The sequence below is a fragment of the Mirounga leonina genome, unplaced genomic scaffold (assembly GCF_011800145.1).
Source record: "Mirounga leonina isolate KUSES-001 unplaced genomic scaffold, KU_Mleo_1.0 Mir_168, whole genome shotgun sequence".
Taxonomy (NCBI): Eukaryota; Metazoa; Chordata; class Mammalia; order Carnivora; family Phocidae; genus Mirounga; species Mirounga leonina.
Window position 1 is genome coordinate 39,167,446 of NW_023270426.1, and position 14,249 is coordinate 39,181,694.

Consider the following 14,249-nt stretch of genomic DNA (forward strand, 5'->3'; position numbering starts at 1 on the left):
ATATGAAAACATTTTCATGTTTCCAGATTTATAATTTACCATTGAAAACTTTCAAATGCCCGAACAGATTAAAACTTTAAATTTTTACCTTACCAGTATTAGGCTTGTGTTACAATTAACCAAAGAAGCTTGAGGTACTTAAAACAGAAAAAACTTCACAACTGCACTGGTAGTGAAATAGCTGAAATATTTTATAGCTACACTAGGTATAATGCAAGGTTATATATATAGGTTTTATAGTAGAATCTGGTAATATAATCTAAAAACATTTAATTTCTATCCCACTATTTTTTTTTTCATTATTACATTTAAATTTCCTTTTTCTTAAAGAGAGAATACAGTAATATATGACACAGAGACTGCTTTTTCTTTTGTTACTTTTTCTGATCCGGGAAAATGAAAGACTATAAGGATAATTTTTCAAAGTATAGCAAACAGAATTTAAAGAGACTGATTAAACGACTAGAAACTTTGAGATTCTAGAAACATGTATTATGCTTCTAAGTCATTTTATTCTACATTGCTTATGTGGTATATCCTAAGAGTTCACACAGAACAAAAATAATAAGGTTACTAGTTCATTGTTCTTAATTTAAATTGTACTGACTTTAAATCACTCTACTTAACATAGAGTGCAATGTTGGTTTCAGGAATAGAATTCAGTGATTCCTTACTTAACGTACAACATCCAGTGCTCATCACAAGTGCCCTCTTTAATACCTATCACCCATCTCCCTCCATCAATCCTCAGTTTGTTCTTTATCTTTAAGAGTCTCTTATGGTTTCCCTCTCTCCTTTGTTTTCCCCCTTCCCATATGCTCATCTGTTTTGTTTCTTAAATTCCATATATGGGTGAGATCATATGGTATTTGTCTTTCTCTGACTGACTTATTTCATTTAGCATAATACACTCTGGCCCCATCCACATCATTGCAAATGGCAAGATTTCATTCTTTTTGATGGCTGAGTAAAATTCCATTGTATATATACACCACATCTTCTTTATCCATTCATCTTCTATAGTTTGGCTATTGTGGACGTTGCTCCTATAAACAATGGGTTGCATGTGCTCCTTCAAATCAGTATTTTTGTATCCTTTGGGTAAATACCTAGTAGTGCAATTGCTGGATCACAGGGTAGTTCTACTTTTAACTTTTTGAGGAACTTCCATACTGTTCTCCAGAGTGGCTGCCCCAGTTTGCATTCCCACCAACAGTGCAAGAGGGTTCCCCTTTCTCTGCGTTCTCACCAACACCTGTTGTTTCTTGTGTTGTTCATTTTAGCCATTCTGACAGAAAACCATAGAACTCTTAAAAAGAAAATATAGGGGTAAATCTTCGTGACTACTGGATTCTTAGGCATGACACCAAAAGCATGACTACTAAAAAAAAAAAAAAAAAAACCTTCATTAAATGCAGCCTACTTAATAGAAAATATTTACAAATCATACTTCATAAGGGCTTAATACCCAGAATATATAAAGAACTCAAGACAACAACCCAATTAAAAAAATGGGCAGCAGACTTCAATAGACATTTCTCCAAAGATACACAAACAACCGATAAGTATATTAAAAGAAGCTCAACATCATTAGTCATTAAGGGAATGAATGCAAATGAAAACCACAACGAGATCACACCTACTAGACCAGCTCTAATGAAAAATTAATAGAAAACAAGTGTTTACAAGATTGTGGAGAAATAGGAATCCTCAAAGATTGCTGGTAGCAATGTAAAATGATGCATCCCACTGCAAAAATACTTTGGAGTTTCCTCAAAAAGCTAAATATAGAATTACCATGATTTAACAGATCTACTCCTGGATAGATACCTACAAGAACTGAAAATAGGGACTTGAAGAGATACTTGTATCCCAATGTTTACTGCAGCATTATTCATCATAGCCAAAAATGGAAGCAATCCAAGTAGCCATAAACAAATTAATGAATAAACAAAATGTGGTATATACATACAATGGAATATTATTTAGCCATGAAAAGAAATGAATTTATGATACCTGCTTACAGTATCAGTGAACCTTGAAAACATTACACTGAGTGAAATAACCAGACCCCAAAGGATGAATATTTTATGATCTGACTCATTGACATACCTAGAATAGACAAATTCATTGAGACAGAAAGTAGATGAGAGGTTACCAGAGACTGAGGAGAATGGGGAATTGGGAAATTATTCCTTAATGGCTACAAAGTTTGTCTTTGTGATAATGGTTGCACAACTTTGTAAATGTAATTAATGCTATTGAGTTGTATACTAAAAAATGGTTAAATGGCAGATTTTATGTTATATATTTTTTGCCACAATAAAAAAATATTTTTAGGGGCACCTGGGTGGCTCAGTCGTTAAGCGTCTGCCTTCAGCTCAGGTTATGATCCCAGCATCCTGGGATCTAGCCCTGCATCAGGCTCCCTGCTCGGCAGGGGGCCCGCTTCTCCCTCTCCCACTCCCCCTGCTTGTGTTCCCTCTCTCGCTGTGCCTCTCTCTGTCAAATAAATAAAATCTTTAAAAATATATTTTTTTAAAAAAAGAAACCATGGTATTCATTTTTGTACCTGGTTAACAGAAACAAAACATTAGAAGTTTTTATGATTTTTCCTGATAACTTTATAAACTGCAGTTGACCCTTGAACAACACAGATGTTAAGGTTGCCAACACACCCCATAGTTGAAAATCTGCACTTAAATTTTGACTCCTCCATGACAACTACTAATCAACTGTTGACCAGAAGCCTTGCTGATAAGATATAGTCTATTTGTATATGTATTATATACTGTATTCTTACTATAAAGTAAGCAAGAGAAAATGTTAAGAAAATCATAAGGAAAAGAAAATATATTTACATTACTGTATATATTTTTTTTGAAAAAAATCCAGTTGTGGGGCACCGGGGTGGCTCAGTTGTTTAAGCACCCAACTTTTGATTTCAGCTCAGGTCATGATCTCAGGGTCGTGAGATCGATCCCCTGCGTGGGGCTCTGTGCTCAGTGGGGAGTCTGCTTGAGATTCTTTCCCTCCCTCTGCCCTTCCCCCTGCTCTCACTCTTTCTCTCTCTAAAGTAAATAAATCTTAAAAAAAAAAAAATCCACCTGTAAGTGACCCCGCACAGCTCAAATCCATGTTGTTCATGGGTCCACTGTATATTGAAAATTAAACAGGTGTTACAGAATTATAAGTAATCCACACATACTTTAACATATTCATTAGAAAAAATTAATTTTGCAGGATTTATACATTTGACTCTGGTATCCTAAAAATACAGGAGATAAAGATGACATTTAAAATCCATTTTGTATTAGCTTTTCAAGTATATTAACAGAGTAACTCTATACCTACTTTTGACTATAAAAATATCACTCCACCTCTGCTAAGGCCTACTTAGATCAATCAACTTGGCACTATAAAAGTCTTATGTAATATGAAAAAGACAGCATTAAAATACGGTGCTTCAGCCTTTTGTCTGTCCCATCACACATGAAGGATATCACATACATCCTTTTTTTTTTTTTTAAAGCATCTAACTACATGTAAGATGTAGGATGGGTAAGGCTGGAAAATATCTTACTGTCCTCATTTATTATCTCCAGAAACTCAGTAAGAAAGGTGTAGTAACTTGCTCAGGATCACATAGTTGTTAACTAGCAGAATTGGGAATCAAATAGTCCCCAGATGAGAGAAAAAGAACTAGGTTCAAATCTTAATACAAGTTACTTTACCTCCATAAGCCTTAATTAATTCCCTTATTTATAAAGTATTGACGAATTTGATGCTTATTGCAATGACTGTAAAATAAGAATCAATCAATAGTATTCTGTCATCATTTTTCATTCCACTAGATTTTAAGCTCTGAGCGTGCAGTGTGTCCGTCTTGCTCAGTGATATATCTGAGGGTTTACCCAATGCTTGGCATATGACAAATGATTCTTTCCCTTTTAATAGTAATTTCAAAGCTCTCTGAACTAACCTCTAAAGAATATTTTTTCTTAAGAACTACAAAATGCATCTCAAATACATTCAGAATAATATTCCATCCCTCCTAAAAATATATTTGAGAGGCCTGATTTGAGACATTCTGAAAAAATAGGCTAATTCATTCTATTTTCTGATGTTTTTCCTTATATACAGATACTCACTCATCCATCCATTAAACAAATACATTTAGTACCCAGTATAAGCACTGTGAAAGTTGCTAAAATTGAAAAAAATATATGAGATAATTGTTCACAATCTTTTCTTCAAAATAATGGAACCTACTTTATGGTCTTTGATGGTGAATATAAATTTGAACCATATGGGGGGGGCAGGGAGTGATGGCCTTTATCTTCGAGGATATGAGAAAAATCCTTCAGAGGTAAAATTGTTTTTATAAAACAGAATTTATAAAATGGCAGAAGTACCTGTTTGAGATTCTAGAATGCTGGTTCTTCTTTACATTTTTTCTCAAACTAACTGACTTGGAGATTTCTTTCATAGTCCTTTCTCTTCAATTTCACACAATGAAATTTCTCCAAGAGCACTTTCCCACGTGAAGGAAAAAAAAACAGAAAAAAAAAAAAAGATTCAACTTTGGGGATTATCATCCTTTTCTTGAATAGCTTTGTAGGTTATCTTGTGATTCTCAATCAGAATTCATAGTGATGTTGAAATAATTTTCCCTTACCTCCTGAGTCCTCTGCTCCACATCATCTTAAGTTTTCTGACCAAAGCTGACTGAGCAGTCTCTGTCTGGTATATTGGTAGTTGCTGGGGCGGAGGTAAAAAGACTGCTGCAGCCTCTCAAACTGATAAATGCTATACCCAGAAGCAATGCACAGTATTTTGTTTGAACAATCATTTTCATTGGTCAAGTCTCACGGCCATGTCTAACTTTCTCAGGGGCAGGGAAGTGCAAAATAAACCATGTACTCAGAAGGAGACCAGATTATTTGTGCAGAGCCCTAAATGTATCACGATTATGCAAATTTTAGTCCACTATGTTTGAAAACTTGGATAGAATGGATAATATATAAAAATTCCAAAACCAACTTAAGAAAAACCTAGAAAACATTAATAGACCAGCAATTAATAAAGAAACTGATGCAACTTGTAAAGAATTGGTATTTAAAAATTTACCCCCAAACCTGAAAAGACAACAGGCCCAAATGGTTTTACAGGCTAGCTTTACCAAACCATCAAGGATTTTAATTTCATGCACATTGTTTCAGAGAGTAAAAAGGACACAAGAGTGTCAAGGTTGAGAACTCTTACGGGTCTGAGATTTACCCTATTTGCAAGCTAACAAATTAGTCTTCCACTTTCATGGATGTTTGCAAAAAGTGTAAGATTCCTGGGTCAGAAACAAAGGATGGCCTATTACTCAGAGCAATAGCCGAAACAGCAGAATTGGTGATGGATACCTGAGCCCTCTTTCTCATAGGACATTACAGATAGGGCCAGGTGATACCTACACACACACTGGGATGTGTTACTTGGAGAGCTCTGAGCCTATAAAATTCAATTCAGTTCTTTTATTTTATTTTATTATTTTTTAGAGAGAGAGCACAAGTGGGGGGTGAGGGGCAGAGGGAGAGAGAAAATCTTAAGCCAGTCTCACGACACTGAGATCACAACCGGAGCCTAAATCAAGAGTCGGATACTTAACCATCTGAGCCACCCAGGTGCCCCCAAATTCAATTCTTTTATAACACCATTAAATATACTATGTTCTAAGGTTACAGTCAAACCTTTCCAGAGAGGGAACCTGCCTGCCAAGACTGTATGCTATAGGAAAAGCTTTCAAAAAATAGTACAGAGGGGTGCCTGGGTGGCTCAATCATTAAGCGTCTGCCTTCAGCTCAGGTCATGATCCCAGGGTCCTGGGACCAAGCCCTGCATCGGGCTCCCTGCTCAGCGATGAGTCTGCTTCTCCCTCTCCCACTCCCCCTGCTTGTGTTCCCTCTCTTGCTTTGTCCCTGTCTGTCAAATAAATAAATAAAATCTTTTAAAAAAAATAGTACAGAATAGAAGCAGTCATTACTTCTGTGTGCAAAATATGCAGACATACAGATACCCATGCAGAATTGCCACCTATTTGCCAAAGTACTTTATAAAGCCAATAAAATCATGATAAACCAAAAACAGAAAAGTATACACCAACCTTCCTTACAAACATAGGAATAAAAATTCCATATAAAATATATAAAGCTGAATTATCAATGTATGAAAATGAGTATCATAAACACATAGAATTTATCCTAAGTATGAAGGAAGGATAAAACATTGGAAAATCTATCACTTTAATTCATCACTTTAATAGATTTTAATTATTCAACATTTTAAAAAATCTGTGTGAATTCATCACATTAACAGATTAAAGAAGAAAACCATATGAACATCTTGCAAGATACAAAGAAACTATTTTGACTTGACCAAATGGTTATGTTTAATATTGGCACAAGAATCCAAATTTTCTGATCTCTTGATGAGAATGATTTTCCCTGCACTGTGCTTTTTTTTCCCCCTACTATAATATATTGGGGGGGGGGAAGTATGAAGTTTATGTCTTTACTATGTTCTTTACTTTAAAATAGTATAGTTTGAAGGTACTTAATATTATTAGATACTCTTTAAAGCATGTCTGAATACCAGACTAATTATTATTAGTTTATCACCAGTAATAGGTTGTGGTTAAGTCCATGTAAAAGTGAATTCCTGGTGAGAAGCTTTCACTCCATTAATTCCAATCCAAATTCTCTTGGAATAAAGTAGTTGCCTATATTACAATATATACATTCACTATTATGATGGTTTTAGACATACTGTCTCCTAGGCCATGTATTTTAATGGGGGCAAAGATTGGTTGGGGGGGGGGCCCACCAAAAAATCCTAGACAATACATTGGTTTATGTCCCTCAAAAGCTTAAACTGTACCTGACAAAATCTTACTCTTTCCTATTTATTTTCTCTCATTAGGAAGAAAATAGGTTTAAGTTAATTTATTGATTAGAATACATAAACTTAAATTTATTTGCCCCCTTATGGGGGTGCTTTTTTAAAAAAGATTGAGAAACACTGTTCCAGACTCATAGTTTCTTAAAACAGGAACTATGTCTTAAAATATCTTTGAATCCAAAGAGGGCACGTACTGCATGGAGCACTGGGTGTTATACGCAAACAATGAATCATGGAACACTACGTCAAAAACTAATGATGTAATGTATGGTGACTAACATAACAGAAATAAGTAAATAAATAAATAAATATTAAAAAAATATCTTTGAATCCTCAGCCACTAACAGATAGTAAATATACTCTTTATACTGTTGAATAGATCTCATAGTCTCAGTGTCTCATACCCTGACAGTCTACTTAAAGTTAGCCACTGCCTTGAAGAAATCAACTCATACTTGAAACAATTAGAAACCATTAATATAGACATAATATGAAGGACAGGCTCTGGCAAGAAAAGGTAACCTCCTCCTCATAATAATAATAACAATAATAATGTAATAAGAAAAATCTAACATTCATTGAACCCTTATAATGGGCCAGGTGTGAGCTTTATATGTGTTAACTCATCTAATCCTCATGATAGCCCAATGAATTAGGTCCTTTTATTTTGATCATTTTACAGTAGACTCAGTTACTGATTACTGGAATTAATCACTAGTTAGTATTCTGGCAATTTTTCTTATGTCATAATCTAATACTTACCAAGTAACAACATCTATGAGGTGATTTTCCTTTCATCAGATTTTGGGTTGAGAAATTGCAATCATCCCATCCAATTTATAGCTTTGGAAATCCCAAAATTGTTACAGAAACCCACTCACCAACTCCCCACTTAAAAAAAATTTAAGGGGTGCCGGGGTGGCTCAGTGGGTTAAGCAGCTCAGTCTTGATTTCAGCTCAGGTCATGATCACAGGGTCATGAGATGGAGCCCCTCACCAGGCTCCCCTCTGGGCATGGATCCTGCTTAAGATTCTCTTTCTCTGACCCTCCCTTCCACCTCCCTCTCTCCCTTTCTCTTTTTCAAAAAAGAAAAAAATATTAAGCAATGATCCTTATGCATCTTACCTATAAAAACTTATTGCCTGAACCATCCTGGGTCACATCACTTTCTGGTGTTCAAAGCTGAAAATTAGCATTAATGAGAACACTTTTAGAATGAAAGGGGCTCTATTAGTGGTTATACCAGGACAACAAAGGCAAATTCAGACTGTCCTGGGGAAACCACATAAGATCTCCCTACTCATAATGCTTCATCTTTTGTGCCATGTCTTCTCTTAGCCCTACTTTTTTCTAGGGCTATTCCGTTAATACCATCATTCCTTTGACCCAAGCAACTGAAACTTGAATCTGAAACATCTAAGGTTTATAAATAATCCTTTAGGTCAGAAAAATCACTTTAGTATATAATAATAATTTCCAATAACAGTGCTACCTGTTCTCCATCCTCTATTTGTGAAGATTTTGAAAAGGAATATCAACTACTTTGGGAATATTTGTGTTTATGTGTTAGGTTAATTTCTGAATGTGAGAAAAACTCTTCCCACTTCTCCTCTCTTCTACACCAACAGAAAGACCCCTTTTTCTCTTAAGATAATGACTATAGTTTAGAGAATGGTGGTTAGATAGTCTTAAAAACTGTTGGGATTGAAATCTCCTTAATATGCTCTCCAAAAAAGAATACCCCCCAAGTTGGGTACAAAGCAATCCACTGGAATGTGGGAAGAGAACATAAAAATATATATTCTATTTATCTAAACAGAAGAAAAGTTAAGCTTAAAAATATTGAGTGAAGACTAACAGTAGCATCCTTACATGTTATGATGGTATGTAATGTTGGCTAAAGAAAACTGGAAGTCTAATAACACAGAAGGGCTGACTTGATTAGTGTGTTTTCTGTGTGTTACAATATGTTGAAGTTTGCATATGCGCAGTTAAATGGATTTTACATTATATTATCTAGTTTTAGATAAATACCAGGGCAAAGTACACAAGAGACTTAATAATTCTATAAAGGAATCACATTAGAGATAATAGTAAAGCAAACAAAAGTAGAGGGGAAGAAACGTCATCCTATTGTAAATGTTTTATAAGCTATAAAAATTAATAATTAAAAAATAAAATGTGATAGGAAGTTAGCCAAAAAATTATGAATTATTAAAAACCTATTTGAAAGATGGCCCTCTAATTTATTCTAAAACAACATTTCCCTGTTATCTCATCCTTTTTAATTTCATGTTTTAAATCTACATAATACAAGTAAGTATAATTTACTGAAAATTATAAAATATTGATGAAAGTAATTGGAGAAGGCACAACTAAATGGAAAGCTATTGCATGTTCATTGATTACAAAAATTAAGATGTTCATGCAACTTAAATGTGTACAATTTTTATTTTAAAATATTAAACATATAAACAGTAATCTAGAATTGTCCTTGATCAAAGAAGTTTGACTTTAAATAATGATACTACCCAAGTGAGTGTAACCTTGCCATCAAAATAAGCAGCCAGATCTAGAGCACAGTATTAATGTTCTTCCATTGTTAAAACAGATGAGCCAGAATCTGGTTCAAGCTTGAGCCTCACAGAACCTTTACCACCAGAGTTACTAGCAGCTACCAAAATTATAGCTTTTCCATAGTTTATTTATTGTCCCCACTCCCTAACACTAATAAGCACAGAAATACTTAAAGTAGGCATTAGTAAGTAAAAACCAAAGATTACGATCAGATTATCGGTCCTTTGAAAATTGGATTTTTTTAAGAAGACTTTGCAACTACATATTGGTCAGCCAACAAAAAGAGGTTGCCATTGGGCAAGCTTATACTCAAGCTCTAAATAGTTAGCATGCACATAGTACAAAGAAAAAGGACAGTATTTCACAAGGAGATGTAATATTTCTCAGAAATATATTCATTTAGTCATATAAGAACTATCACTTTTTTTTAAGCTGGGCGCCAGCAGTTTATTTCCTTGTTTTTTTATTCTGCCTCAAAATATTAACATTATACCCTGGGAGATGAGAGAGTTTGGATTTCCTCATTTAAGGCCCATTTTTCCAACACATACGTGTTCAGAGTTTGCAAATAAGAAAAGAATTCTCATATTTGCAGTTAGATGTATATACACAAATACATCTGTATCTCCATCTCTATCTGCATTTGCCTCCCTAGGTTCTATCATGTATATCTCTCTGTAGATACATAAATCTATTCCTAAATTCCCTCCACATCTCTCCTGCCGTACTCCTCCTCCTTCTAGATTGCTTTATATGTAGATCTACCAATAACTTCTGTAGACAGAGCGGAAGGGTCTCCTTCACTGCCTGAAAATAGAGGGTTATAATGTCTGGAACATGACTAGCCAGCTCGGTCTCAGGACAGATGGGACGTTAGCTTTGTCTAGGGAAGCCATATGGAAGAATGGCTCCCTTAATAAGACGGGAGGAAGCCTGTGTCAGAGTGTTTGGAAGGCCTTTGTACGCCTGGGGGTGACACTTGTGCACATGTCACATAGAGCTAAGAGGGGGGCTGCAGCCACATTGGAGTCCAACACCAGCCACCCCAGAGGAGTCTGTCCCGTCAGTGGGTGGCCTGTACAAACAGTAGCCACCACTCTGGAAAATAACCTGTCAGAGAAGGTGTCCACGTGGAAGCAGGTGCAACTGTGGCTAGCGGGTTGCTGGTAGTAGCATTTGAGGGTGAGGCGCCAGGGGCTTTGATCTGCAAGGATATCCTCACCAACTGTACAACCACTGGGGTCCCACAAAATGATCCTATCACCCTCTGATCACCCTGGCCTGAGAATTGGGAACCAGGATCCTAATGTCTACAAGATATCCGCTTGGGACCTGTAGGCTGCTTCCGGTCTTGGTGATCTTCACCCTCAGGCACCGACTGGTGACTACCTTCACTATAGGGCCCAAAAAATCCACAAAATAAATACAGAGCAATGCAAACGGCCATTTGGCCTGATCAGCTAAAATCAGGACTCAGCCCTTGGACTGTCTTGGCGGTTTTATGGTTTCCTGAAATGCTCTGCATTTAGGACTCCACCCCAGGAAAGGTCTGTTGCACCCTTTGTAGAGTCCCCCCTGCACATGTGTTTCCTTGTGCTGTAAAGCGGCTCTCAAACAACCTCAGCTAAAAACTGAGATCAAAGAGCCACCAACTGCCTGGGGAGGATCCTATGGTGGTGTTTCCACTAGATGGTCCCTTTATCCATACAGATGATGTTTCCTTTAGCGGAGGCCAGTGGTTTTTCTGGTACCACAATGTAAGCACTGACGAGTACACACTCTCACACATCAACAAACTCACACCTACCATTATTAAATACTAATTGACTGCATTAATGCCAGGTATAATTAGTCCCTTTACCAAACACTTCTGATCGGGTCCAGTTGTCTTCTGTAGTACACTAGTTGAGTTTCAGAGCCCTGAGTGGCAAAAGGATACAGTAGGGGATTTTTGGTCTGTTTGTATTTTTGTTTGTTTGATGGCTGGTTGGTTGGTTGGTTGGTTTTATAATTTTCTGGCACTTGGAGTCCAGTAAAATGACTGACTGGTTGCATTTCTCATTTCCTTTCAACCACTGATGTGACTTTGACCATATGAAGAAGGGTTATTACAAAGAAACACCTTGTAGTGAAATATAAATTGGCACTTCCAGGTTCTATTTTATTTATGTATTCCCATGTTCTTGGAATGGTCTTCTCCTTCTCCTATGTTCTTAAGCAGTGCTTTCGTTTTAGAGCTCATGTCTCTCTTGACATCCCCAGCAAAGAGCAGTCAAGAGCATGAAAAACCAGCTAGAGCCAATTCAAACACAATGTGATGGAATATAACAGAGAACAAACTATTTCTGTATGTGAAAACTAGGGAGGCCTGAATCATTATCAGACTGGGAATAGAATTATGTCCATTGCAGAAGTACCTGGTAGCATCTCAACTTACCCCTAACATTCCACATTCACGTACGCAATGCGTTTTCTTCAAGGTTGTTGCTACAGTTGAGATTGGAGATTTTGAGATTTGCTTTTTACGTACCAATCTCCTTAAGTAAGCCCGTGCTTTAAAATTTATAAAAATTAAAGCTAAATTTCAATTTTGTACCATTTTGTCCAGTTTATTCAGTGCTAAAATAAGAGCTATTTTTCTCATAGAATTTTGTTCAAATACCAATGAAATTCTCGAGGTATGAGATGCAAGGTTAAGTTGGTGATCACAGATTACAAAGAGCAGTTGTGACAATACAACCTTAATCAAGTTCAAATTTAGAAATAGCTCTCCTGTGAAAATAATTTAAAAATTTGTGAGGATCAATTGTGATTAATTTATTAGATGGTACAGATGAGCAATCAGAGACCCAAAGAGATCAAATAACTTGCCCAAGAAGGTGACAGAACAAGGATAGTCTCCTGACTCCACACCCCATACTTTTTGCTAATTTTACTGACCCTGCCCTTAAAACCATAACTAAGAGAGACTTCTGACAGTTGGTTATCATTGAAAAAAAAAAAACTGTCAGGAATACAACATATCACTCTGTGAAATCAAGATACGCTCTTATTCATGGCACCAGTGTTCATAATGCAGCTTCCTCTCTGAGCACGTATCTGAATTCTGTGAGCTTTAAAATAATGTGTTCATGCATCTTGTAGGTTTCCACAGACGTGCAACTCCAGTTACAAGAAGGCAATTCCCACATGGTGCACATAGGATGGATTATCTGCACTTTGAGGATGATAGCCGTGGATGGTGGTTTGACATGGATATGGTGATCATCTATATTTATTCAGTGAACTGGGTCATTGGATTCATTGTTTTCTGCTTTCTTTGCTATTTTTTCTTTCCGTTTTAGGAATTTTCATACCTTACTACAGTTGAACAATCACAAATGATGTAGATAGCAATTAAATCTTTTTAAAATGTGCTTTGAAGTTTTTATAATGTTGCATTATATAAATTGTTGGTGTTTATAGAAAGTATGAGAATAATGGACTTATTTATTAATGTTTTCCATGTAATGAACTACAGTTTATTCAGGAGCTAGTCTGTCTAGCACTTAGCAACAATGCACTATTAATTTCATAATTTCATAATTCCTTCTGGTTTAGGATTTATGGGCTCTAATTTTACAATACTGCTTTTATACTTAATTGTAAAGAGGTTTTCCCTCCACTGAAAAGTAGTAAAAATACAAAGTGAAATGATAATCTGGGTAGGTAGTATCTTTGCTGAAAAAATATTTAGTCAATCACCACTTATTCTTAGGCAAATTATGTGCATTAGAGATAAATTATATTTTCTGGGAACTAATCTAACAGGGTATATTCAATTTTGGTTTCCAGTTATCTCTACCTATTTCCTGTTCTAGTAAAAAAGCTGGCTATTCTTTATACAGACCTAATAATAGCATTAGTGCAACATTTTTTAATTATTATAAGAACAGAATAGTAAATGCAAAAAGCCTGAGACCCCCAATAGAGAAATATATTAATAAATACTTTCCAAATTGCCGGATGACTCACCTGAAGAAATAAAATACTTACTGATTTTTTGGTAGTTTAAAAGAGCAATGCATGTCCAAAATGTAACCAATTTAGTGATTTGTTTAACACAGAGGTTGTCAAATATATTGTAAATGTGCAATAAAGAGTGACTTTTAAATTTTTTTCTTTGTTATTAATTTAGTATCTGGAATAAGGAATTGTTGGAAATAGGCTTATGGATATAAACAAAGAAAACCTGGCATTTCTTTTTATTTATTGTGACAGTACTATAAGCCTTGGAATTGGTTTTTCCCTTAATTAAAAAAAAAGGAAATCTGAATTATTCCAGAATAGGAAACAGCACAAGTATCCCAATTTCAGGATTGAGAAAACGAAAGCACAAAGAAGTAAGCTAAAATCTCAGTTCCTAAGGCAGTCTTTGTGTAACCCATGAGGAAAGTTTTGATTATGAACTACTAATCCAACATTCCTACACTGTGTCATCATATATCTGATAATGCAGTGAGCGTCTTTTTACACAAGGTAAGTGAAACTGTCATGGCACTAAAAATATCACCATCCAAACAAATTGTGACTGATGAGGCCGCAAGAGTTCAGTCTAGGAAAAGTCCAACTGGGACCTAATTTCTAGTAAGTATTTTTGAATAAAAGCACCTATCTGATGGTATGTGATGTTCTAAGAAATACGATAGAATAATATAGATTTTTATTCTTACACTGTTATTGT

At 35.6% G+C, this 14,249-nt stretch overlaps 1 protein-coding gene across 1 annotated transcript in view; it reads left to right on the plus strand.

Annotated features, from left to right (window-relative positions):
• The window catches only part of RNF180 (ring finger protein 180), a 187,226-nt gene extending 173,547 nt beyond the window's left edge, over nucleotides 1-13,679 (plus strand). The window contains exon 7 of the mRNA XM_035014508.1: nucleotides 12,671-13,679. Within this exon, the coding sequence (XP_034870399.1) occupies nucleotides 12,671-12,870 (200 nt within the window). The 3' untranslated portion in view covers nucleotides 12,871-13,679. The remainder of the gene's footprint in view (nucleotides 1-12,670) is intronic.
• Nucleotides 13,680-14,249: the final 570 nt, after the last annotated feature.